Source organism: Mauremys mutica, chromosome 5 (assembly GCF_020497125.1).
Source record: "Mauremys mutica isolate MM-2020 ecotype Southern chromosome 5, ASM2049712v1, whole genome shotgun sequence".
Classification (NCBI taxonomy): Eukaryota; Metazoa; Chordata; order Testudines; family Geoemydidae; genus Mauremys; species Mauremys mutica.
The window spans coordinates 45172010-45199360 of NC_059076.1; the positions used below are offsets into that span (position 1 = coordinate 45172010).

General features: G+C 40.8%; 1 protein-coding gene across 1 annotated transcript in view; it reads left to right on the forward strand.

Moving 5' to 3' along the window:
* Positions 1-27351, forward strand: part of KIAA1109 (KIAA1109 ortholog) — a 229333-nt gene that overhangs the window by 77722 nt on the left and 124260 nt on the right. The window contains exons 16-24 of the mRNA XM_045017971.1: positions 826-923; positions 4937-5115; positions 5260-5366; positions 10427-10635; positions 16414-16641; positions 17327-17464; positions 19072-19248; positions 20474-20602; positions 25351-25470. Coding sequence (XP_044873906.1) covers positions 826-923; positions 4937-5115; positions 5260-5366; positions 10427-10635; positions 16414-16641; positions 17327-17464; positions 19072-19248; positions 20474-20602; positions 25351-25470 — 1385 coding nt within the window. The remainder of the gene's footprint in view (positions 1-825; positions 924-4936; positions 5116-5259; positions 5367-10426; positions 10636-16413; positions 16642-17326; positions 17465-19071; positions 19249-20473; positions 20603-25350; positions 25471-27351) is intronic.

The following is a 27351-nucleotide window of genomic DNA, read 5'->3' on the forward strand; positions in this document are numbered from 1 at the left end:
CACCAATCTGCCTGGTACTAAAGTTAGGTTTTCTGGCTTGTAATTGCCAGGATCACCTCTGACCCTTTTTTTAAAAATTGGTGTCACATTAGCTATCCTCCAGTCACCTGGTACAGAAGCATGGGATTGCATCCCTTGTTTAAATGATAGGTTATATACCACTGTTGTTAGTTCAGCAATTTCAGAACTCTTGCATGAATATCATCTGGTCCTGGTGACTTATTGTTTAACACCTCAATCTGGGACAATTCTTCAGATTTGTCACTTAAAAAGAATGGCTTAGGTGTGGGAATTTCCTTCCCATCCTCTGGAGTGAAGACTGAATGCAAAAAAGTCAGTAACTTGATGGATGGATTGATTACAAGGAAATTCAATACTTATCTGAAGGACCTGGCACGTTTTCAAGCATTAGCAGAAAGAATTTGATGGGGTATTAAACCATAAAGCCACAAGGCATTAGGTGTGACATTTTGGATCTTTCTGATGGTGATTTCATTCTTGATGGATAATTTTGCTTCAGTAACTGGAATGGTCTTCTTTAGACACAATAATGCAGAGTACAAGCTTCCAAAAAAACAGAGGGTTCACAGTTTATTCCACATGTGTGATTGTTTAAACTTGCCATTTCCTTTGTAGTATGGATTCTGTAGCAGCTGTTTTTTAATTCTCACCCATACATTTGCAAGAAAACTTGTCTAATCGGGGAGATACTCCCATGAAGGAGAACTAATTTAAAATAGATAGGACTTGTTAGTATTGCTTATAATAGAAAAGCATTCAATTAAAATGATTTTTATTTTAATTTATTTTTCTCTTCTCTTGTAGTTTATCTGGCAGCCTGTGGGGAAACTTTAAACATTATTTTCTCGCTGCCTTTCACTGACTTTGTTCCAACCACATGCAATACTAGGTTCTCTTTAAGGGTAAGTAAAATTTTATGTGCATGGATTACTACTGTAAGCAGCATAGTATTTCTTCATGTGTAAGGTAGTTGCCCAGTAACTTCTTGCTTCCTTGTCTAGGCCTTGTCCGAGGCTTGGGGAAGCGGTTTTCAGAACCCTGTTTCCTCCTTGACTGAGAGGAAAGGGGAAGAAAAGATGTTCTCTTCTGCTGCTTATTCTTATAACTTTGTTCTGATGAGTCCACAGTTAACTCCTTCTTTGCCTACGTTAGTACATTCCATCATAAGCACTTTCTATTTAATAGATTTTTAATCCTTTGTTAATTTTTCTTCTTCCGCTCTCCAACACCACCACCCTACCCCCTTAAAAAAGCACATGCACTCTCAAAGGAACCACTCTTCAACAAGGCCAACAAAACAAAATGCGTAGACCAAGCCACTTTGGAAATGGGAGTCCAAAATATTAAGAACTTCTTGAAAAGTCAAGAACAAATATTTTTAACAAACATAACTTTAAAACATATATTCTGATGCCTTCACATTTTCCCCTCCAAACGTCTTAGGAAATTTTATTCTCAGATGACAGTTGTCATTGGAAAATTCAGCGTGATTGCTTTCTTTTTGGGGAAATTGGAGCTAGGATTTGAACATGAGGTTTATAATGCGTGACTGACTTCAACTTTACCTATGGATTGGCCATTGCTAATTCAGCTTTGTTCTAATAGGTAGGGCGGATAGTGCTGTGTATAATGAGAAGTGTTAGGTAACCTTACTTAAAAGACCTGATTTGCAGTTGCTTATCACTTTGTCAAACTTTAATTGTTTAGGCTGAAATTTACTATGCCTGTTGTCTGCCTCAGGCTGAATGTTTTGGAAAGTTTCAGTGAAAATGCTTCAGTCATTTCTGAAAAACGGAACATAGTAAAAGATGCATTGTTTTGCCCTTGTTAAAAATTTCCTTAATAGTTTTGCTGAGAAGCTGCAGCACCTCCATTCTTTGCAGCATGAACTTAAAATTTAGCTGGGAGGTGGTACATGGACCAGAGATGTGCCTTTTGCCTTCCCTATGAAAATATGTCCAAATTTGGCACAGTCTGTGAAAACGTATTTTGCTTCCTTCTTGTGTTTGTACATTATGATACCTTATTTAATTACATGATCGCTTATTTTTTTTCAACAAGACCCCTGCGTCATTCAGCTTACAGGATGAATGGTGCTATGGCAGTGAATCAGGGCAGTGTAGTGAATGCAGCTGTTGTCTGTAAGACCTTTTGATTTATTTTTTACAGAAGCTACAAGTATGTGGTAAATGAGCCAAGGGATTGTAGGACAAGGGATGGCCTTATGATTAAGGCAGTTTAATATATTGGAATTTGAATGCTGAAATTGGGGACCAGAACTGATTTTTTACAACTTTTTTCGTTTCTGTGGGGTTCAAATAGTATTTTTCTACTCTCTTAGAAATCTCTTAACTAAGAGTTATACGAGGTAATTGTTAATAATTTTACTTTTAATTCCCGCCACAAAGCAGTTCTAAGAAAGTAATGCTTTTGCCCCAGCTAACCTAATTAAAATGTGAAGCTCTTTAATCTAAGATGGCTGTGTTAGGGGAAAAAAACTGATCAACAGTTTACTGCAGGGGTCAGCAACCTTTCAGAAGTGATGTGCCGAGTCTTCATCTATTCTCTCTGTTTTAAGGTTTCGCGTGCCAGTAATAGATTTTAATGTTTTTAGAAGGTCTCTTTCTATAAGCCTATAATATATAACTAAACTATTGTTGTATGCAAAGTAAATAAGGTTTTTAAAATGTTTAAGAAGCTTCATTTAAATTAAAATGCAGAGCCCCCCAGACCGGTGGCCAGGACCCGGGCAGTGTGAGTGACACTGAAAATCAGCTTGCGTGCTGCCTTTGGCATGCATGCCATAGGTTGCCTACCCCTGGTTTACTGCATAAATCTGTACCTTGTTGATTTGTCTTATTTCTCATCTTTCTTAAATGCTGCTATATCTCTCTTGTGAAGTTCTGTATTAAATCTGATTTTGAGAAAGTGCTATCATATTTTTCTCTTAAACATTTACAAGGTCTATCAAGAAGCTTGCTTCTAACTGGTGACACAATAGCTGGGGTTGCAGATAGCAATTTCACCCATCCTCTTCAGATTGACTATATTTTCAAAATGGAAAATTGGGGGGGGGGGAATAAAGAGAATCTGGCAGGGAAATGAGAGGAAAAAGGGATGCCTCTTTCCCTTTGGAATGAAAAGCTCTGATACTTGATAGGAGCGGGTGGGAAAACAGTGTTTATACAACTGTCACCCTTTTATTGTTTTTTTTCTAGTTGCCTCTGCCCACACCACTTCATCCACTAATGCGTGTGCTCCCTTGCTGCTTAATTCTGCTCAATCCACCATCATTCTGACTCAAAACCCCACCTTCCTTCAACTTAAACCGTACTTGCTCAGAAATATGCCACACCAGTCTGAGAAACTCCCTTCTTCCTTCCTACCTAACCTCTTCACAGCTCAGAAACCTTCCCTCTCCTACTTCACATCCCACCATCCGGAATCTTCTCACTTATTTCAGAAACCTTCCAACTTGTTGCTGAGTCTGGAAGAGCATGGAGCATCTGCAGTTGATCTGAAGCAGCCCTGCAGAAGTCCCTGTTCCATGCTTCCTCTTTATTGCTGCTTGCATGTGCTGCAGGACCTGATGTCCCTCTGTGGATTTCAGGTGTACCACAGACTCCAAGGTCTGGAATATACCAAATCGCTGCCACTGATTTTACCCTTTGTAGTAAATTGGCCACAGTACTCAATTGTGGTGTTACTAATGGAGCTTAGCGCCTTTAGCCTCTAATGACCAGCTACTTCCATTTAAGACTAACATATATCTTAGGACACTGACGGCAAGTTTATTTTATATACTGGTGATCAGAAGGCACTTAGAGGGCTGTAACTCCTTCCTCCCTGGAAACTAAATGTAGTATTTTAGTGACATAACTTTTATATGCTTTCAGTCCCCAGGAAGAGTGCTCTTCTCAATGGCACTGCTTTAGTCAGCTCAAAATAATCTTGCTGTCCTATTCCCTTGACTTCAGATACTGTGTTTTGTATTTATGCTGTATTGTTTGAAAACTTGTTTTGTATGAAAGGTTATTTTCCTGATATGAAAATTTTTGAATACCAAAAATCCAAGTATGTAAATGAAGATGAATCTTAAATATTTTTCAATGATAATGGTTTTTTATTTGGGAATAACTACACACATGGGTATACTGTTTGCAAGATTAGGCCTTATGCTTATATCCTGCAAAGACTTCTATACGCGTGCTTAATTTTAAGCATTTGAGTAATCTCATCATGTCCAGAAGTTAAGCATCTAGTTAAAATATCTTTGGGAAGCACATAGTCTAATAGAGAAGTGTATTTAAAATTCATGGATTCTTTCTTTGACTCAGCCAGTAATTTTCTGAGTGACCCTGATCAAATTTCTTAAATGTCTCTGAATGTTAGTTTGCATATGTAGAACAGAAATAATACTTAGCCACCTCACATGAATACTATGAAGTTTGATTAATGTTTAAAAGTACTTGGAAACTTTTTATGAGCAGTGATGTAAATGTGAATTAGTAATTAGAATTTGAAATCTTCAGATTCTAGGGTTTTGGGGACTTGAATTAAATATTACATTTTTGAGGTTTTATGATGAAAAGGACATTAATGTGTCAGTGTGCTCTAGAGGTCAGATCAGAACATGTGACTAGAAATCATGACTCCTGTGTTCTATTCCTGGATGTGCTATATGGCCATGAGCAAGTCACTTGGAGCATGATTTTTTTTCAGAAGTTCTGAGCACCTCTGACTCCGGTTGAAATCAGTGGGAGCTGTGAATGTTCAGCACTTCTGAAAATCAGGACCTTACATCTCCTTGCTGCAGGCAGTTAATTTGTCTATAAAGTGGGTATACTGATGCGTAGAACCGTACAAATAGTATTTGGAGTTCAAGTTATGAATATTGTTAATATTTCATTTGTAGGGAGAAGATGTCGATCTTCATTTATTTCTACCAGATTGCCATCCTAGTAAATATTCTCTCTTTATGTTGGTGAAAGATTGTCATCCTAATAAAATAAGTCCTGAATCCTGTATTTCGGCTGAATGTCAAAGTGGTCAAAAAACAGGCAAGCCCAAGTGGAGGAATATTACTCAAGAAGAGTGAGTTCTATTATCTGATGGATATTTATTAGCTCCTTGTATATTTGTGTTTGGGGTAGAATATTATTAGTTCTGTTGTCTTTCTGTATGCAATAGGAAAAAATGAAACAATGTGTACTTTAAAAATATATTTCTTTCGGATAGGGCTGGATGGGTTGAATGCTGGACTGTACCAAGTGTTACATGCACAATTGACTACACTTGGCATCCAATTTACCCACAGAAGGCAGATGAACAGTTGAAGCAATCATGTAAGTGTCACTTCATTTCTGTTGTATTTTAAGAGTGATTGCAAAAAAACTTGTGACTTAATATGGTCATTTTGATTTAAAATTGTAGTTTGCACCAAAGAAATTGAAAGCACGCAGATGTAATGCTCAGGCAATATTTATTCTGAATAACTTTACGTTCCACTTCTTCCTGGACCTCAGCTTAACTCTTTGTTAAGCACAGGGCAGAGTTCCATCTTTTCAGGACTTTCAAAAAGCATTACACAGAGTTAGGCTATTGTGTGTAAAACAATGGTAAACGGATGTTAATAATTCCCAGTTAATTTTCAAAGAGAAAGTAAACAAATATTTAATGCACAAAAAAACATTGTAAATAGTGTTTGCAATACTATGAATAATTTTTAAACAAAAGCTATTGGAGAGTAAATGTACTGGTGTTCCATATACAAACTTCCCTCTTTTGCTTCTCTTACAAACATTAAAATATAATGTTTTAACATAAGATTTTTCTATACTTCAGTGCACACATCAAAACACATTTCCCCCCTGATCTTCTCTGAGATGATTTCTTATTCTTAATAGTGTGGCCCTAGTGTGCAGTGTGTCACCTGGACTCTTCAGAGTTTGAGACATTTCAGAACCCCATCATCCCATTGGGATCAGCATATAAAATATCACTTCCCTGAATCTCAATAAGGCTCTCTTTCTATAGGATACCATCTTCTCCCCATAAGCCAGGGGTGGGCAAACTTTTTGGCCTGAGGGCTGCATTGGGTTTCCAAAATTGTGTGGAGGGCCGGTTAGTGGAGGCTGTGCCTCCCCAAACAGCCAGGCATGGCCTGGCCCCAGCCCCTATCCGACCCCTCCTGCTTCTCGCCCCCTGACGGGCCCTCCCGGGACTCCTGCCCCATCCGGCCCCCTCTGTTCCCTGTCCCCTGAGTGCCCCTGGAACCCCACTCCGACTGCCCCCTGCTGCCCCATCCAACCCCTCCTCTCATTCCTGACTGCCCCCCTGGAACCGCTGCCCCCATTCAACCCCCTCCCCCCCCCCGTTTCCCGCCCTCTGACCACCCCGACCCCTATCCACACCCCTGCCCCCTGACAACCACCACCCCGAACTCCCCTGCCCTCTATCCAACCCCTCCTGCTCCCTGCTCCTTTACCATGCTGCCCGGAGCACTGATTGCTGGCAGCACTACAGCCGCGCTGCCCAGAGCACCAGTGGCTGGCGGCACTACAGCCGCGCTACCTGGAGCACCAGGACAGGCAGCTGCACCGCCCGGCTGGAGCCAGCCATGCCACCGCGCAGCACAGAGCACCGAGTCAGGCCCGGGCTCTGCAGCTGCGCTGCCCAGCAAGAGCATGCAGTCCTGCTGCCCAGAGCATTGTGCCGGTGGTGCAGTGAGTTGAGGCTGCAGGGGAGGGGGAACAGCAGGGGAGGGGCTGGGGGCTAACCTCCCGGGGCAGGAGCTCAGGGGCCAGGCAGGAGGGTCCCACGGGCTGTAGTTTGCCCACCTCTGCCATAAGGCCTGCCAAGACTTATAAGTCAGGCAAGAATGCACAAACCCTCATTTCACTTAAGTGCTACCCCATTTTTTTTCTTCTCTCTGACAGAATCCCAGTTTAGAGCGGTTAGCTGATAGCCAAATGTAAGGCTCTATTGGTGACAGATGCTCTCTTCTCCCGCCACCCCCACCCCCAAGCCCTTCCTCTAGGTCCATAAAACACACTGCGGTGAACCAAACATTATCCTACTGGAGAGCTGCCCTAGTAAATCTAGAATAGTGTTGATCTCTGTCCAAAGTGGTACAGAGATTGGGACCCACCCATCATAGTAGACAGCTTTTGCTCCTGTATCAATCAGTGCTGTGTCCACTGTACCATCTGTAACTCCTATATTTATAACCTCTCCCCGCCTGCACTATAGCTAAGCTCTCAAGGGTACCTAGAGTATGACCTGCCAGGTGGCCTGCCCACAATGAAAACTTCATATACAGCTTCAGGACGTGCAGAGCATGTCGGGTAACTCCCACACATAGTCTGAAAGTTTCTGGGTCCTACTAACTGAATTGCCCTACTCTGCATGTGTGCACCGACAGAGTATCTATTTAATATCCATGTCTCCTCCCTATTGATCCTTTCCCCCTGCCCTGGAAATACACAATCCAATGCTACAGTATTAAGCTTGTGGGTTACACAGACTATCAATTCTTGTCAAGTGGGATAACCTGAGTCTTTGAGTTGAACCAGTTTCATCAAAAGCATAGTTTTCAATTTCAAATTTTAAGAAGATGCATCATTTCTCTAAGTGAAAAGCAGGTAACAATGCATTAGACTTGTCCAAACTTGTTAATCTAACCTTGCCCTTTACCTAAGAAATAGAACACTTCTGCTAAATGAGTCATTTCACAAATCCAAAAATTTCTCGTTGTTTGGAAGACAGTATTATGGGGTACGTTAATTTTGACCGGTAGTTGGTTTTCCAAGCAGTCTTTCTATTCTTTAGGTAATTTTGTAATATTATTCAGCTCTTACAGTATTGTACCTTCATATACAGAGATGGAAGTAGGTTTGAAAACAGCAATGTGCTGGCTACCGACGTTGCCATTTTCAGCTGGCAATTTACTAGATATTACAGTAGAAGTGAGCCAAGAGGATGAGTTAGAAGTGCTACAGATTGATTAATGGAAGGTATTTCATGCATAAGTGTTGGCAAGGATGAAACTGTGAAGGTGCTTGTGGGGTAAATGGACAGGGGAAGTTGGAATTATTGGTTTGAGGGGGCATACAATAAGCTCCAAGAGAAAATGATAATCTGAAGGGGCCAGTTGTAAAATGGTCTTAAAAGTAAGGCTAAGAAGTTTGCCATGGATGTGGTAAAGTGAGAGCCAGTGAAATGTCTCTGAGTGTGGAATGGTCTCATAATGACAAGCCATAAAGGTGATTTTAGCAGTAATTTGAATCGATGTGATTGGGCCAAGGTAGGTTTTAAAAAGGACTACAGGAGGTTTAAGAAGTGCAAGATTGGAGGTAAGTCTCTCCATGTGAGTTTTAGGGCTTGGCTACACTTGCAGGTGTGCAGCGCTGGGAGTTACAGCTGTCTTCGTACAGCTGTGTAGGGAAAGTGCTGGAGTGTGGCCACACTGACAGCTACCAGCGCTGCAGTGTGGCCACATTTGCAGCGGTGTTGGGAGTGGTGCATTATGGGCAGCTATCCCAGCGTTCAAGTGGCTGCAACGTGCTTTTCAAAAGAGTGGGGTGGGGTGAAGTGTGACAGGGAGCATGGGGGAGAGAGAGAGAGTGGATTTTTGGAGCCGACACTGTGTCAGCTCCCTGCCTTGCAAATTCTGACCATTTCCCCGATGCCTCATTCACTCTTAAATGCAAATAGCCTGCAGACCAGATAAGCAGCTGCTCCGACGGACTCCCTTTCCTCCCCCCCCCCGCCGTGCTGTTTCTCTCCTCAAGCAAATACTAGCTGTAGACATTCATCCCCCTGCCTGCCTCATTCACAGCAAACAGGAGCTGTGTTTGTTTTTTAGATAAGCAGCTCAGGGAGCCCCGAGTTCACAACAAAACAAAGAGAGTTCTTTAGTTAAAAGCATTATGGGAAGATTCTGGAGGCCAATTACAGCGCTTTTGGTGGCCACACTGGCGGACCAGCGCTGCATCACCAGCGCTGCAATAGTTATACCCGAGGCAGAGCAGGAGTACAGCCAGCTCTGCAGCCAGGGAGATGCAGCGCTGTATGTGCCTTGCAAGTGTGGACGGTGTGTAAGTTGCAGCGCTGTAAACCCACCACCAGCGCTGCAACTCTCCAGTGTAGCCAAGCCCTTGGAAGCACAGATTTAAAATGAAAGACCAGATCTGAAAGAGATTTCTCTGGAAGTAATGGCAGGATGAAGACGCAGCTTGGAGGTCTGGGTTCCAAGTTTGTCAGTGACTTGTATACCAAATTTGCTCCATTTACAAGTCAGTGTTTTCTAACTCCCAGCCCTGCAATTAAATCTGGATCTGCAAGCTTTCACATCAAATATAGCAGCTGAAACTTGGTTAACAATTGCACTGATGATGCATAAATGAGAAGAGAATCCAGGTCACTTTTCTCTAGAGCTATACCAGGTCTATAGTGCTAATGGGAGTAAAAAATTAGTAAATTTTTATTTTCTGACAAATCAGTTAAAATTCTGAATGGACACAGGGAACAAATCTGAGTAAGAAAGAAATGCATGTAATCTGCTTTCTCATCATGGCATGTAACCAAATAATGGCCATTTTAAAATTAAGTACTGAGTATTCACAGTAGAAAATCAAGTTGGGTTTAAGGTGTGTCCTTAAGAGATGCACTGTATACATGTGCATAGTTAAAATAGTTCAGTGAAGACTGTGTCTTACAAAGAACACGGGGAGAGCTGCAAGCTTATTTCTTTTGGAGCAAGTAATTTACAGGCCTTCCCAGCAGAAACTTATAGCTCCAGAGCAAAGCCTTACAAACCCAAAAATTTATGACTTTTCTTTTTTCTTTGTCTGTTTAATCCCAATTCCCAAACCATAAGTCAACTCCATCCACACCATGCTCTGAATTAAAAAGAAAGGATGGGAAATAAACTATACATTTCCCATCTTTGTTATTGAAATATTTTGGTTGTTCCATGGGAGCAAGTTTAGGCCCACAATGTCATCAATATAGATATTTATTTGTATTTTGTTATTTTATTCCCTGTTCTTCTGCAATAGCTGCATGGTTGTAATACCCATACAACTGAAAGTCACACCAATTTTACTTTAAAAGTGAGAGAAAAGAATAATAATAAAGTAGTTTTTTTCCATAATTTAAATTAAAGATATTGGCTCTCTTGTGCACAGTAGGTGTTGAATAAAACATTTCATACTCCTTTGTTAAAATTACTTGATTTTTCATTGTTTGCTTGGATAAATGTATTTATTCTACATTATAGAAATATCAGTTGTCTGATAGCCACCCACACTAGAAAACTACAAATCTGTGCTAACTTAATGAATGTTCATTTGCAGAAATTCACAAGTAATTCAAAAGATTTACTTTTTTGTTTATTCCTAAGTGTCAGAAATGGAAGAAACTATGTTATCTGTACTAAGGCCATCACAGAAGACAGCCGATAGAATCATTTCCTCTCCCACAGCCTCAACTCGCCTTCCTATTGATCCCTCAGAACTTCCACCTGATAAGCTACATGTGGAACTAGAAGTCTCTCCGGATTCTCAGATAACCCTGTATGGACCTCTACTAAACGCCTTTCTGTTTATAAAGGTATGAATAAAAGTAGCACACACCATTCTTACAAGTAGGGAAGAAATATTTAACATGATTAGACGTTCAAACCACTCTGATTTTATAAAGCAGCAAATACCCTATAAGAGGACAAGCTTAATTTTTTGGCATTGTGGCACCTGCTTGTAACAAGGTCTTCTCATGAGTTGCTAAGAACCTTGTTTTTGCATTTAATTGAAGTTAACCATACTCAAGCATGGTCAAGTTTAATCAGATAAAATACAGCTTGCTTAGAATAAGAGCAGTCCCATGCAGAATCTTTTTAGTGTTAAACAAATAAAAACGATGGAGTCCTCTGTCTCAAATAAAAACTGGTAACTTGGTGATTTTTCTAATGGGTGTGTAGTGTAATATTGGCGATGACAGCCTTGTGATAGAGAATATATATATTTTTAAACACTAGAAAATGCCTGAAATCGCTTTTCTGTAACAATGTGTGTTATGTGCAGGATAAATGATGATATGGAATAAAAGTTTGTTTCAGTGTACATAACTCACTTGTGACTTTGTTACTTAGGAGTATTGCACTCATCGCAAACTCACAGGGTAAAGATTTATATTGCACTATCTTGCTCGTGTGTGTGTGTGTAAGAGAGAATTTTTTTTTTTTTTGGCTTTAGTAGATATTTTGGATTCCTTTTTACCTTGACAAAATCCAGGAAATTCAAAGTTAAGGCTGATAATGCATCATTAACTACACCTCTACCCCGATATAACGCGACCCAATATAACATGAATTTGGATATAACGCGGTAAAGCAGTGCTCCGGGGGGGGGCGAGGCTGCGCACTCTGGCGGATAAAAGCAAGTTCGATATAATGCAGTTTCACCTATAATGCAGTAAGATTTTTTTGGCTCCCGAGGACAGCGTTATATTGGGGTAGAGGTGTAGTCCCCATTGTGCACATATAACCCACACTCCTTCTGGTGTGGTGTTCTGTCCCATCTAGTGGGACCGAGACCACTTAGAGAGAGTTAAATGAGTCTGCTCTACAGCCTTAGCTAACAGCCAGTTGGCTTTTAGCTCATGTGGTAGAGGCTCAGGCACTAAGCTCCAGAGGCCCCAAATTCAATCCCACCTGACAACAGCCGGGGTCTGTCAGTGTTACACATAGGTATTGTCTGACTCTTTGAACAGGGCGTGATTAGTATCTTACTAGATGCCGCTTCTATATTGGCACAACAGAGTGCATGAAAGGATCATTTCAGCCTTAACTGTTAATTTAATGAGATCTTTGATGTTGGTTTTTGGTAGTAAAAATTCAAATTGACCTACCAAATTACACTAAACAGATGTCTAATTAGCATCCTTAATTTTTTTTAGATATCTTTGCAGAACTTGGACCCAGTGTGCACAGGGTTCTGCTTAGGGAGAGCATTTCTTTAGAGACTCCTGATTTCTGCAGTATATTAAATTCTTTGAAATGTCTATAGTGATGCACAGTAGGTGGGAAAATATTCGAGTAAATTAAAATTTTAAAGACATACCCTTTAAGGACATATAAAATAGAATATTTTTCATTTATTTTCTTGGATATTAACTTTTCCATTTTAAAATGCTTCCATTTCCTCCCTCTTCTTTGTGGCTGTGTCTTCTTCTAGGGCAGTGGCTCTCAATCAGAGGTACACATACCCCTTGGGGTATGCAGAGGTCTTCTGGGGGTATGTCAACTCGTCTAGGTAGTTGTCTAGTTTTACAGCAGACTACGCGAAAAGCACTAGTGAAGTCAGTACAAACTAAAATGTCATACAGACAATAACTTGTTTATACTGCTCTATATTATTACTAATCAGTGTTTCTCAACCTGAAGGGCGCGGTTTATTTTATAATTGTATGGTAAAAATGAGAAAGTGAGCAATTTTTCAGTAATAATGTGCTGTGAACTTTTGTATTTTTATGTCTGATTTTGTAAGCAAGCACTTTTTAAGTGAGGTGAAACTTGGGGGTGTGTAAGACAAATCAGCCTCCTGAAAGGGGTACAGAATCTGGAAAGGCTGAGAACAACTGTTCTAGAGGAAATGGGGGTAGAGCAGGAATTGTTGTTGTCTTTCTGGTGTAAAAGGGAAGGAAGCGAACATGTCAATCTCACTTGATTGATTAGGAAATGTTCATGTGCTCAGAAATCTGCTTGGAGTAAAGGAGGTTGGCTCTATGATCAGTTCTTTTAGGAGGCTTTCATTGCAGAGCAGAGAAGGGTGAGTTTTCTGAGATGGGTAAATTGCAAGGCCTTTTAAGTAATCAACTTTCTTGGCTGTTCTGAGACACTTACATAGACTGAAAGAGAATTTTGGATGTTTGTGTAAATTATGAATTTTAAGTGGGACTTTCAGAAGTGCTCACCAGTGGCTTAGCTGTGCTCTCATTGAAGTCAGTGGGAGTTTAACCATTCAATGTGGTGGGAGTAGAATTAGACTAATATGAAGTGCTTTTGAAAAACCTTCCCCATCTCATGATATATTTATACTGTAGCATCTACATAAGGGGTGGCATGATGGGAAGTTTTCATTCTCGCCCCTCTTACTGTAAAACTCTGGAGATTCACATGATAGTTTCCTCTTTCTCGGAACTCTTATTTTTGGGAGGAAGCTTCCTCCTCTGATGAGGCTGAACTCCTATGGTATTTATAAGCAATATTATGTCATAAAACAGGGAATGCAAGTGCTTGGGTCTTCTAAAACTATCTTCTAAAACTACTGAAATGCTGTTTGAAAATTTAAATGAATGACAGTCTTTCCAAGTGTTCCCATTTGTTATACTTTCTAGTATTTTTGTCATTTATGCTTAGATTCTTTTAGTCCAACTTTGCTGGCAATGTATCTTCCTCTTTTTTGTTTGTACTTGCTTCTTAATGACTTTTGTGTGATATGGTTGGGTTTTTGTTGTTTTTTTAATTTTCAGTTTGTGTTCACGGATTCTGTGTGTGGGAGGTTTCAGTTGCGTATATATTTTTCAAAGTTTAATATGACTTCCAGTTCTTCTAGCTGTGAAGCGCTTTAATGTGGAACATTCTGTTTCTTCAATTCACCAATTTCTAATGGATGCTTGTAGTGCTTTGTATCCTCTACGAGAGACTCTAGCAGCAAGTTATCAGTATTTTTGATACCCTGTACTGGTCCTTCCTTAATATATTTCTGCCAGTTCTGTCTCTGTCACAACATTCAGCTCCTGCAGAGAAATATCCTCTGAAATTAGGAAAACATTTAAGTGACTGTTCTAAAAATAAAATAAAATAAAATAAAGGGAGGAGGCTGGAGAGACTGTACTGTGGAGCTTCTAGGATGACCAGACAGCAAGTGTGAAAAATCGGAACGGGGGTGAGGGATAATAGGAGCCTATATAAGTAAAAGACCCCAAAATCAGGACTGTCCCTATAAAATCAGGACATCTGGTCACCTTAGGAGCTTCTGAGGTGAAAGCTTCTTATTTTGAGTGCATTGTATAGCATTTTAATGCATAAACCATTTAGAAAGAACTAGTATAATTGAATTATATTGCATGTCCCAGGTCAGGCTTTGGAATATGCCTTTTATGCAGGTCTTTTCCCAGGGATTGGAGGATATGAGTCTATTTTCCTTCTTTATATTAGATAGCCCCTCTTTATGATTTACTTGACATTGTCTCACATACTTAAACATACATGGGATTGAGGTCTTAGAAGGCAAGTGACGTGAAGGGTGAGGACAGAGGGATACAACTAAACATATAAAATTTTAGTGTACACATTTGAGTTTTTAAAAATTATCCTCATTTGGCCCTCACCCTCAACCTGGTCATTAATTGTCTGTCTTCTTATAGGATGAAGGTAAATGGCTTTTCTCCCCTTGCAATATTTATTTAAATGTGGGGAGGAGAGGAATTAATTCCTCCATTTAAAATAAAGTTTGTATTTTGTGACTCAAGGGAATAGTAATTGGATATAGATCTCTTGATCTCATGGTCATTAATTCAAATTTAGCCCAGATTAGTAATGCCAAAACATCCTTGCGATGCTGAAGACTGGTGGTCTGTGTGAAATAAGTTTGGACTCAGTCTGGTTCCCAGTTGACAAGTGTGTACAGCTCAAAAACCACCACCAGAGTTGACATTAATTGGCTATACATGGAGATTGAATTATCTTATCCCTAGAGTGGCCTCTTCCAGAGTACGTGAGGTAGCACTACTTATGCATGTGCCATGATCATTCTGTGGCTAAAGAGAGGACTTCACTCCTCCGGGTGCTCAGTCCAGCACCTCTTCCCAAAGTACTTAATTAACATGAAAATGTCATTTAGTAGCAACTTTTTGTTGTCCAAAACCCCTCCTTGAAATATCTAACTTGTTAACTTTAAGTTTCTACAGCATTTCTTACCTTTTTCTAAAAAAACCCAACACAACAAAAAAAAACCCCACACAACTTTTAAAAATCTGGTTCTGACACACTTTATAAATAAAATATAGGAAATCTCTCATTATGGTGGGGTTCGAGCTTCCCAAAAGAATTTGACAATAGTTATTTCTGTCTGAGTTAATTGAGTGGGGATTGACTTAGTAGCAAAGTGAATGTTTGACCCAAGAGGATGAATTTGTGAACTTCTGATATGCTGCAGGCATGTAAAACTTGCAACAATAGAGGGTCTGGGAAGAGGTATTGGATGACTGTTGCTCATGTCTGACAGCTGTCGGCTGTACTTCATAAAATAAATTAAAAAATCAACATCTATCTAGCAGTACCTCCAACTATAGCCCAGCACCAGAATACTTTTTTTAATCCTGCTCCTGTCCCACTTCACAATTTTCACTCATACTCCCACCTGCTCCCGCTTTGTTTCTTGACCTTTTATTCTGCTCCTGCTATTATGGCAGCGGGATTTGTGGGATACCCGTCCTGTTGCAGAGCTCTAAAATGGTCCCAGGAATAGCTGGAGGTGCTACTCTCAGTAGATGTCTCCCCACCAGCACCCACTCCATGCACCCCTGTGTAATGGGATCAGAACCCCCCACCCTCCCAACTCACCCGTGCAGAGGGATCAGAGTCCTCATGCACCCTTACAAGTGGATGAGCAGCCCATGAGTCTCCTAATCTCTTTGTGTGGGGAAGGGAAACCTCTAACCCTCCATGCAAATGGCTGGAGAGCCCCTGCATTATCATGCAAAGGGAATGGATCCCCTTGTGTCACCATCCCCAAAAACAGGCAAGGAGATCCCACGATTGCTCCCTTACTTCTGTGCTGCTTCTGGCGGCGGCGCTGTCATCAGAGCTGGGCAGCTGGAGAGCGGCGGCTGCTGGCCGGAGCATCCGTGTTGTTTGCGGCATGGGAAAACTATTGTTGTCATCCCGCCCCACAATAGCCACTCTGACCTGCATTGTTTCTTGAATTTTGATCCTGCTCCCACTATTATGACAGTGGGTCCAGTCCCGATGCAGGGCTCTACTTCCAACCAGGTATTTGTGTCACAGTACTGAAAGTAAAATTTAGTATAGCTAGATTGAGGTTGCTTTTGAAGACAATGTTGTAAGACCCTGCTCCTGCAAAGCACATAGCCAAGTGCTTAACTTTGCTCACTGGAGTGATCCTACTGTAATTAGTGGGGCTACTGTTATGAGCAAAGTTACACCTGGGCTTCAGTGTTTTGTAGAGTTAAAGCCTTAGTGCTTATAGGGGGCGGGGGGAAAGGGATAGGACTAGGATATAGGATAAGCACTGATTTGTGTTGCATGATACTGCTAATGACACAATTCACCTTCTTTAATGATGACTGCAATAATTCACTTCCCAGGAAAATTACTTTGGAGAAGATGACATGTACACAGATTTTGAAGAAGTCATTTCAAGCCCTGTCCTATCAATGTCAACATCTTCAAGCTCTGGGTGGACAGCAGTTGGATTGGAGAATGACAAAAAGGGAATTGAGAGTTCAGCCAAACCAGTTCATCCCCTAACCTTGCGCCCTTGGGACATTACTGTACTCGTTAATGTGTACAAAGTGCATGGACGGCTACCAGTGGTAAGCTCTTGGGAACCTTGGACATCATGTGAAACCAAGTACTTATTAATTCCTTTAAAATATTTTATGAAGTATAGTAAAAGTGATGTGCATTTAAAAATGATAGGCAATACTGCAGTATGTGTGAAGCCAAGTGCTTTATGAAACTCTTAAGTTCTATCCTATCATTGGTGGGTTTTGGGTCAAATTATGTATATTTTTTCCATAATATAATAGGTACATGAATGCAGAAATTTGATACTTGATGGATTTTGCTGATTGAGTTAGAATTAGATAATTCTTGTGAATAAATCCACTTTATATTTAATGAAGAGTAACTATTGTTCCATCTAGTTGATAATCATTATTTTTCATCAGCCATAATGATTACGCTCTAAATCAACAGGGCATCTCACTAATCCTGCAATCTGATCTGTGCCAGACCTTTATGGAGCCCTGTTCATTTTAATGGGACCCGTGTGTGTGTGTGTGTGTGTGTGTGTGTGTGTGTGTGTAAAAGAGTTCACCTGAACAGAGTAGAGAAGCCTATGTAAATTAATATTAAATGGAGTTTAAAGTAGTAGACTTTTTCATCAAGAACTGCAGGAAAACTGTCACATTCTGCAGAGGTTTTTCATAATCTGACAATCTCAGTGGTTTTGTGTATCTGCAACTTCTCACAACAGGATATGTTGATTAATTTTAGCATGGCAGCACGGATGGTCCTGAATGCCCTACTGCTTTCTTGGAAAGATTGTGTTTTGAGATGAAAAAAGGATTTAGGGAGACCATGCTGCAACTTGTACTATCCCCACTGAATTTATTCTTGAATGACAACTATCAGGTAATATGAGTATTCTTTTGTGTTGGAGGAATGCTGATTTTTACCATGAAACTAAAACTGAATCATGTTTTGATTGAATGCTCTCTAACACACACACAAATGTTTCAAGGCATTTAAGAAAACTATATAGTAGTAATTCTGATTGTGCCTTGCCTTTCTAATTTCATTCCTGTATGCTTGTGTTTGTTTCACACAGTAATAACAATAATGATGCTTTAAGGTAAAACTTATAACTGGAGTGCACTGCATCTTTGGGGGCAGAGGATCTGGAATTTCTGTGGATAACCAGAATCAGGGGCTGGAAATCACAAGGGAACACTTCAAAGGGACTCAGAGACTGAGATGTATCTATTGCAGTGATTCTCAACCTATTTACCATTGTAGGCCACATCCAATATTACCTGTATAGTCCTGAGGATGTCACATGGGCCACATCTCTGTCTTGATTGGCTGCAGGTTGAGAACCACTGATCTATTGTTAACCTGCAAGGCAAAGACAGGGCTGGCATAGCTCAGAGGAGAGTGCTTGAGTGGCTGTAAGGCTGGCGTGTCAGGGATCTGACACCCAGCTAGCCATAGGGAAGACTCGCTCACTCAGGAAGTAGAGTAACAGAGTGACTAACAGTCCTGGGTGTCCCAAAAACCGTTATGCCTAACTACCTGAAAATTGAACAGAGTGCCATAATTGGCATCAGAGCGTAGTGTCAACATCAGCTTCAACTTGGGAGTGTTCTGACTCTCCCTGTGTCAGCTATTTGGCTGGAACATAAATATATCCATTGGCACTGAGATTGTTAATGCCCTGTTATTTGGGGGGCTGATACTTAAACAAGACCATTGCTTTCCCAAAATATTATATAAAGCCTATAAGGAATTGTTGGTTTCAGGTGGTTTAATCAACCTGTTGATTACATCAATTTTATTTTATTTTTACCCACTTTATTCTAATTTGGTTTGTTTGTGTATTTCAAGGTTTTGCTTAGTTATTTAATTCAGCAATTAAATAGTACTCAAGTAAGTAAAATATATAATATTGGAAACCGGTGTGGCTTCGAAGTTTTTTCCCCCGGTGCAGAACCTGAGAAGTCCCCAGTGTAAACAAAGAAGGCAACTGGCCCACCTAGCATTGCTGTATAGTCCTCTTGTAACTGGTGCCCAAACAGGAACCACTGCTGCTTTTTGAGGGAAAGTCAAACTTACGTATTATCCATTAACCATTTATGTATTAACTCACCATAAGCAATGTGGGTTCTAAAACTTTGGATGGTCTGGGGTGGAGAATGTGAGCCAGTTAACATAAAGGATAACCGGTTTCTCAAAATGAATCTATACTCACACTTGTTTTGTCTTTTATTTATCTATTTAAGATTTGCAAATTATTGTATGGCCCATTGCACGTGACATGATGTAAACTCTTACGTATTTTACTTCCATATGTTAGCTGAAGTTCTATTTTGTTATTTTTTATTTTTCATTGTATAGACAACAGTGGGATTTTATAGGTCAGGATTAATATCAAAAAAGTATCTTTTGATGATTAAAAATTACAAAGCCCCGTGTAGTCATTGTTTGAGAATAGTAGTCTTTAATTTACTTCTCCTCAACAGCGACCCTCTGTGGATGAACTACTTAGAGAGGGCCATATCAGTCTGTCAGGTCTGCAGCTACGAGCTCATGCTATGTTTTCAGCAGAAGGTCTGCCGGTGGGAAGTGATACTTTAGAATATGCCTGGCTGATCGATGTGCAGGCTGGCTGCCTTACAGCTAAGGTTACAGCACCACAGGTATGTTCTAGAAATGCTAGGTAACATATTTAGTACAAGGCTTTATCTGTGTATACACATTCCTTTGTTGCAAAGCCAATATAATGCGGTCTTTTTTTGAAGGGGCCAAGTGTACATAGGCTCAGTCCAGCTGAGATTCATTTGTGGCTAAAGTAACTTGAAATTAAAGACTTCAAAAATTCAGTTTGAAACACCACACTAGAGAGGGAGAATCTCCGTGTAAAATCTAGGATTGAAGTATGGTGTGTGCGAAGGTAGAAAGACAACTGAGCATACAGACTAGCACTGCTTGAAGTTTCAAGTGTAGGAGCCATCTGTCTTAATGTCCTGAAATTGTCCTGATTTGTACTGAATAGTCTTGCAAGTAAATGCTGTTACTTCTATTAAAAGGATATCCATAACCATAATATTTAAATGCACTTTAGATGGCATGCAACATTTCCCTGCAAATAGGAGCATGTATATTGTTACTTTGTGTAGCACTGAACAAGCATTAATGATAGGAGACAGGAAAAGGTAGCAAGTAGACTAAATGCCAGGGAATTGCAGTTAATTAAAATCTTATTTTAAAAAGGGTGCATTTTACATTATGCTGTGAAAGAGGCCAGGTTCACACTACATCTCATGATGATACATTTCAGAGATGTGGGTCCTCTGCCTCTACTTCCAAACTCTCTGGGATAGACAGCTAAAGTATCCCATTTTGATGAGTTGTTGTATGAGAGGCAGTTTGATATCACTGGAACCTAGGGTATTTGGAGTAGTATGCTAAAGTACATTAGGGAACCCTTAGTGTGCCACCAGCAGCACCTATATGGATTAATTAATGCACAACATATTAGTGAACTTTAAAAATCACATCTCTGCTGAGTGCATTCCCCCCCCCACCATGTAGACAAGACGCAGGATGAACTATAAGTTTTGAAAAATGAGCATTCAGTTACATAAAAACAAAGGTGTTTCCCTAAAAGAGGTTCATTGCTTTAGAAGTGGCTAAAATAGATTGGTTTCAAATAGAGATGAGTTTTGATTTTTGACAGTACACTTTGCCATTCATGAAAGAAAAACTGCAGAAACTTATAAACTATGTCAAATCAGAAAAATTACAATAGTGGCTATCTAGCAGCAGAAATAAAGCTCCTGATAGTTTTTTCTTTCTCAAGCTTTGCTAATAGTTTATTTTGAATACTTACTGTATTCTGATCCTGTTGCTGTTTGCTTACAGCTTGCATGTCTTCTGGAATGGGGACAGATGTTTGTGTTTCATGTAATGTGTCGAGAGTTTGAATTGGAAAGGCCAAAATCTGTAATAATGTGTCAGCATGGAATTGATCGTCGGTTTTGTGAATCTAAGGTAAAGCTTCATCAGTTTCGAGCCTGCAAGTTGGTACATTTACAGTAGTATATTGCAATAGTATTTGAATATAACTTTAAAGTATCTGAAAGTAGAACAGAGCTATAAATGTGGTTTGGAGCATGTAGATATTTTAGTTAGCCATAATTTGCTAAAGGAAATAATTATGCTTCTCTAAGGCCTGGTCTACACTACGGGGGGGGGTGTCGAACTAAGGTACGCAACTTCAGCTATGCGAATAGCGTAGCTGAAGTCGAACTACCTTAGTTCGACTGACTTACCCGTCCTGACGCCGCGGGATCGAAGTCCGCGGCTCCAAGGTTGACTCCGCCACCGCCGTTCGCGGTGGTGGAGTTCCGGAGTCGACCGGAGCGCGTGGGGAGTTCGAACTATCGCGTCTTGATTAGACGCGATAGTTCGAACTCTGAGAAGTCGAACTCTCCGCGTCGACCCGCGCGGTAAGTATAGACCTACCCTAAGTGACGAGCCACATGGAATCCCTTCTAAGTGTACATGCACCCCAGGTGCATAAGATAAGTCTTTTGGCAACAGTATCTGTTGTGACTATTTCTGCACCCTACATGTCCTCACTCATCTCCACCCCAGGGCTTAAAGGGAGGGGCGGGCTCAACCATCTCTCAATTCCTTCTTACCGCCATGACAGCGAGATGGAACACCTTTAGTGTCCCCCTAATTCGCTGTGCACTGTGTAGTGAGTAGTTAGTTTTATTGCCTGTTGGCAACACACACAAACACAAATTCCTTATTTTACTCAGGTTCTCATTTTCAGGCTGTTACCACCTCAATCTCTGCCCCCTTGTAGAGGGACTCCAGCAAATGGCAGAAGCAAAATCTCTTGGGTTTAAATCTTGCCCCTAGTGTGAAGCTTCAGGGACACCCGATGAGCACTCTAGGTAGCTGTTTTTTCTAGGAGAGTGTATACGTACCATATGTCACTCCTACTCTAAGAGGACTCAAAAACTGGAAAAGCCCATCTAAAATTGTTCCTCCTGGAGTATTCCTGTGCATGCCTCCTTGGACTCCAAAAAGAAGAAGGCATTTAGACTTCAGTCTTCTAGTCTGTTCTTCTGTTCATGAGTGCTTCGGTGAGTAGAGATTTTACCTTGAGATTTCTGGTTATATTGACCAAGAGGCCTCAGTCATTTGTACCTATTCTGGCTTTGAACTCTGATAGGATAGGAAGGAGCACCTCTCCAGCGTACAGCCAAGACTTAGGTCACCCTCCTTTTGTGCCTACTGATTCAGGGCACAAGTCTCCTAAATCTGAGTCATCTTGCATTCAATAAAAACAGACAGTGGCCTAAGAAGGGCCCCTCTGGTACTTTGGTACTAATTAAAAGAATGCTGATGGTACCCACTTAATGTGGATGGCAGTCTTTCAGTACTGGACTTTCAGCACTCAGTGCCTTGGTACCTGGCACTTCTGTACAGGCAACCTTGGAATCATGTTCCTTGGTGCCCAATGCATCAGTACCTAGTATGGTGGTAATGAGGGCATGTTTGGTACTTGAGTGATTTATCTCTGGGTCCAGTTTTGGAATCTCCTTTCCTTGAGAACTTCAGGGTGGTGATAACTAGGCCACCAGGTACTGAGCTGTCAGTACAATGGTAGAGGCACCTCTGTTACCAACTTCACCCTCTACTCAGTTAGGGAGGACACAACAGATCCAGAGCATTCCTGACAGAATGGCCACTCCTTTTCTTAACTCCATCAGGGCATAGTAGTTACTCCTCTTGTACACATTCTCCTCGGGTAGTGCAGTGGGCATCAGGAAGAGACTCTTCAGAGGAATGTGTAAAAGACAACACAAAATTTCCTAGATCACATAGGAAACATCCTTCCTAGTACTCTCCTGATTTATCCCCCCCACCCCATATCCTTATCAGCCCTGGCTCTACTGGGAGGTGCAGCACTGTTCACGTAAGCCTGCATCTTTGTCTCCTAATTTTACATCCACCCTCCCCCCAAGAGGCCATATAAACCAGCATAGGGAGGTCAGTTAGTGCAGCATCGGATCCTAGAAAGCAGGATAACAAAAGTAATGTGGAAGAACAACTTATGTTGGCTGCAATCTCCTCTTCTCTCAATGAGTAGGAGTGTTAGATTCCAGGTCAATGAGAGATTATCTTTCATGGGAAATATTCCAAACAATAGTGGACGACTTCATCAACTAACATCAAACTCACCCCAAAACATCCCTAAGGACATGCCTCAGACTTCTGGGGCGTATGGCCTCATACACCTGTGTGATGGAGTTTGCCAGCTTTTGTCTACACTTTTTGCAAGGCTGGTTGAGATTCATGTATCCATTCAGCAGACACCTGGTGGACATGTTGGTTCTGATCCCACATGAAGTCCTCTCCTCATTCAGCTGGTGGAAAGACCCCACTTCAAGTGTTCAAGGGAGTAATTTTTTCTGCACCTCTGCCAAGACAGTGGTGATGAATGCTTCTACCCAGGGAGGAGGGGCTGACCTAAATCAACTTTAAACTCAGGGCATGTGGGCCCCTCAGGAAGCTCATCTTGAAACTCAGAGCCATCCACCTGGTATGCAATGCATTCCTACCACGACTCCAGATATCCAGTATCCAAGTGCTGACAGACCACATCACAGTTATGCCTTATGTCAACCGACAAAGGGGAGTAAGATAGTCTCCGCTCTGTCAGGAGGACATGGTACTCTGGACTTGGTGTATTCTGAATCAAATCACACTAGTGGCACTGCACCTTCTCAGCCTTCAGAACACCTTGGCAGATCAACTCAGTAGGTGGCTCTCAGACAACTGTGAGTAGTCTGGTCTGTCAAAGACTCAGTCCTGCAGAACATCTTTTGCAAGCTGGGATTCCTTGAAATAGGCCTGATTGCCACAGACCTCAACAAGAAGTCTCTGAAGTCTTGCCCCATAGGGCGTTTGAGTCTAGGCTTGTTAATAGATGCTTTTCACATTCCTTGGTCATTGGGACTTATCTGCCATTGTACTGATCCCCAGGATATATTAGGGGTTCTGAGGAAACTGAGGCAAACATAGGACTGATGATTGAACAGGCAGTTCTGGTATTCAGATCTGGTGATCCTCTTATCAGCCCGGCCCAACATATCCTCCCATGGGTAAGATCCTATACCTAAATGGAGCTTTGGTACATCTGACTGCCAGGATGCTGGCTGACTGATGTCCTCCAAAAGAAGCTGTGAAGCTGAGATTCATGTGATACTGCAAAGCAGGAAAGCCTGACTTAAAAAGCTAAAATGGAAGAGATTTTCTATTTGGGCATCTCAGCACCAGCTATCTCCCTGGACATCGCCCATTTTAGCAGTATTGGACTATTTGCTAGCTCTGAAACAGCTCCATAGGGGGTCCGTCTAGCAGCAGTATCTGTACATCACCTCCAATCCAGAGCAACACAGTATTTTCCCATCCTTTAAATTTCTTAAAGGCCTTATTCATATTTTAGCCCCATTTCAGAAACCCCCTCCCTTTTGAGACCTCAACATAGTAATAAGCAGAATTGATGGGTCCCTCTTTTAACCCCTTTGTAACTTGTCTCCTTTACTACTTACCTATGAAGACTGCTTTTTTTAGTGGACATTATGTCAGCTCAAAGGGTAGAGGAAATGCAGGCCTGCATGGTGAGTCCCCCTTACACAATGTTTTGTAAGGACAGGATAAGCTCTCAGGCCTCATCCCAAGTTCCTTCCCAAAAGTGTTTCATAATTCTGTTTGAACCAATTTTTTCAGGTCCCAGTTTCTTGCCTAAGCCTCATTCCAACCCAGGGGAAGCTGAATACACTTGATGTATTAAGGCATTGACATATACCTTAACAAGACAAAAACATTCAGGAACACACCTTCATTGTTTGTAGCCTTTGCTGATAAGCTTAAGGGTCAGGAAATATCCTCTCAGCGATTATCTAAGAGGGTCTATGAAAATATAAGGACATGTTATAAATTAGCCAGATTATATCCACCTAATCATATTAGAACTGATTCTGTTTGAAAAATATCCCTATTCCTGAAATTTGTAGGGCACCTATGTGGAGCTCTGTCCACACCTTTACAAGACACTACTCTTTGGTATAGGCTTCCACGTCCTATGCACAGTTTGATAGGGCTGTTCTGAATCATTCTTTAACTAGGACGACAACTGCCTACTTCCAAGCAAACCAACAATTGGTTGTTACTCACCAAGAGAGGAATCCATGTGGACTATCAGTTGAATAAAGAATGGTTACTTACCCCACAGTAAGGGCAGGAGGTCAGACTTAGATGATCATGATGGTCCCATCTGGCTTTAAAGTCTGAGTCTAACTTGGAGATATGCTGTCCACATAGATTCCATGGTCTGCCCTCCTCCCGTGTCATTAAAGTGTCTTACACAAGGATTCTGTATTGGTGAAGGAAGTGAGGGATGGATGGTCCTGCTCCACCCTTTATTCTCTCAGGTGAAGGGCGGGTACAAGGACATCTAAGGTGCAGGCAATGCCCCACGGGCACTGCTAGTCAAAAGAATTCAATTTAATGTGCATGGGGTGCATTCGCACCAAGAGTAGAATCCCATGTGGACAATACATCTCAAAGAATCAGTTACCGTAGGGCAAGTAATCATTCTTTTTTTGTCTAATTTGTCCTCTGTTAAGTAGGAAATTGAAGTATGATAAGGAAAAACCTGTTAATATGAAATTAAAACTCTAACAAAACTGAGTGCTTTGTTTAAATATCTCCTCTAGATGAACTGTGTTCCTGGGCCATGTCCAACATCTGATGATTTAAAGTACACTATGACACGCCTTGCAGTAGATGGAGCAGATCTGTATATTGTAGAGCATGGCTGTGCCACCAATATAAAGGTAAACATATTTTGCCCCTCCTTTCTGTGATAATTGCGATAATATTATTTTTCTTTTTCTCTCTGCCGAATGAGGAAGCACTTTCTATATTTTACATAGACTAAATAACAGAATTTATTGTCTGGAATGTTTGTTCTGCAGTAGTGCTTATTTTGAAAATTAGATTAAAAATATGTTTAAAAATTTGGTATTTCATAAAAAAATAGTTATTGGAGGCTTGAAGCTTTTAACCTGCCTAAGTCCCAGTTTCAAAAGTGACTTTTTAGGCTCCAAAGTCACTTAGGCAATTTTTAAAGTTTTACCATAAGTCCATTTCCATGTCCCATAATAAGTTTGTGCCAGAGCTGGCAACACAATGCAGACTTCTAAAGTAATAGACCATGAGTCAAATTTTCAAAACTATTTTAGTCTGATTTTCAAAAAATTTTCCAATTTCCCACTAAATCTTCCCTCTCCCTCAAAATATGTGAAGAATAAAAATATTTCCCTCTTAAAAAATGAAAAGTGTGATTTTGAAAGTTGGTATCAGTTTTTTGGAGTAGCCATATTCTGGAGGAAATTTATTTTTATTTTCTCAGTTTGAGAGTTTGAAAATTGGGTTTTGAATATGTACAGTAAATGTTGTAACTAATCTTGTTAACCTGAGCATCTAAGGAAAGATTGGTGAGCATCTGCAGCTTAATTAGCTTTGCACTGGCCTGATTAGATGGCTAGGTGTGAATCTGATGCAGGAGTTAGGGGTTTATAGGATACAAAGCAAGGGCTTCAGCAAACATTGTTTTGTGGAGGAGAGGGGCTCCCTCTTGTGCATTTCTGCAGAACTGCTAGATTTATGCCTAGTAAAAGAAATAGTGTATGATTATGTAAAGAGTGTATTGTAATACATAGATTCAAGATGGCAGAGTTGAGGGTCTGCATATGAGCACTCAGCATGACAGTTCTTGAGGTACCCGGCCTACAGTGAGAGAGAGACTTGCTTGTGCTTAACTGAGTGTCAGTTCCATGATGCCTCCAATCTGTTAACCCAAAGGAAATTGTTTGGGTGGCTATGTCAGCCCTTATTTGGCTTTGCAAGTTAAAAATAGGTGTACCTGAGTCCACTGAAACATTCCCCTGTTCAGCCCCTTCTACGCATGCTGAACACTCACAGAAATACCAGGTCTGCTGCCCACAAGGAGACAGTGTACACATCAGTTTACTTGATTCAGCTCAGGATCAGCACTTAATACAAACGAGATAAACTTATTATTGTTTTCACTATAAATATATATCATCAAAGATGGAGATTTAAGAGATGGTGAGTAAGGATAATAGGAACAGGTTACTTATAACACAAAAGTATAACATGCTTTCTAGGGATTAAATTGAATTTAACAGGTTAATCTTCTGTCTAAGACATTTATCTCACCCCAAATATGCTCTGCAGCATTTCAGCAAGGGCTCGTTGTGATCTTGTTGCATGAATGTAGTCTCACTGCTCAAATAGTTTCTTAGGTGTAGGATAAAAGAGGTTGTTTTTACCTTCTCCTTATATTCTTCAAAATTCTTCCCCCCCCCCCCCAGATAGGACAGCCCCATGAGGTTCATTCCCCAGTGCCCTGCCCCTCTGCTGACATTCCTCTGTTGATTTCATATGTAAATAGGGCTTCTTTTATGTTGGCTTCCAATGCTCAATTTACATGTGAACCAAGAGATAGGTTTCTGCCAGACAAAGGATATATGTTCACCCGTTTGTCAACCTTGCCTTGATACAGACTTTAGAAACATATTTTCATTATACATATACATCATCTTACATAATATCTGTCCATACATTTCACAACAATATTAATGATCAGCATGATCCTGGCTTTCATTTAAGGCTTTACATGATACTCTCTT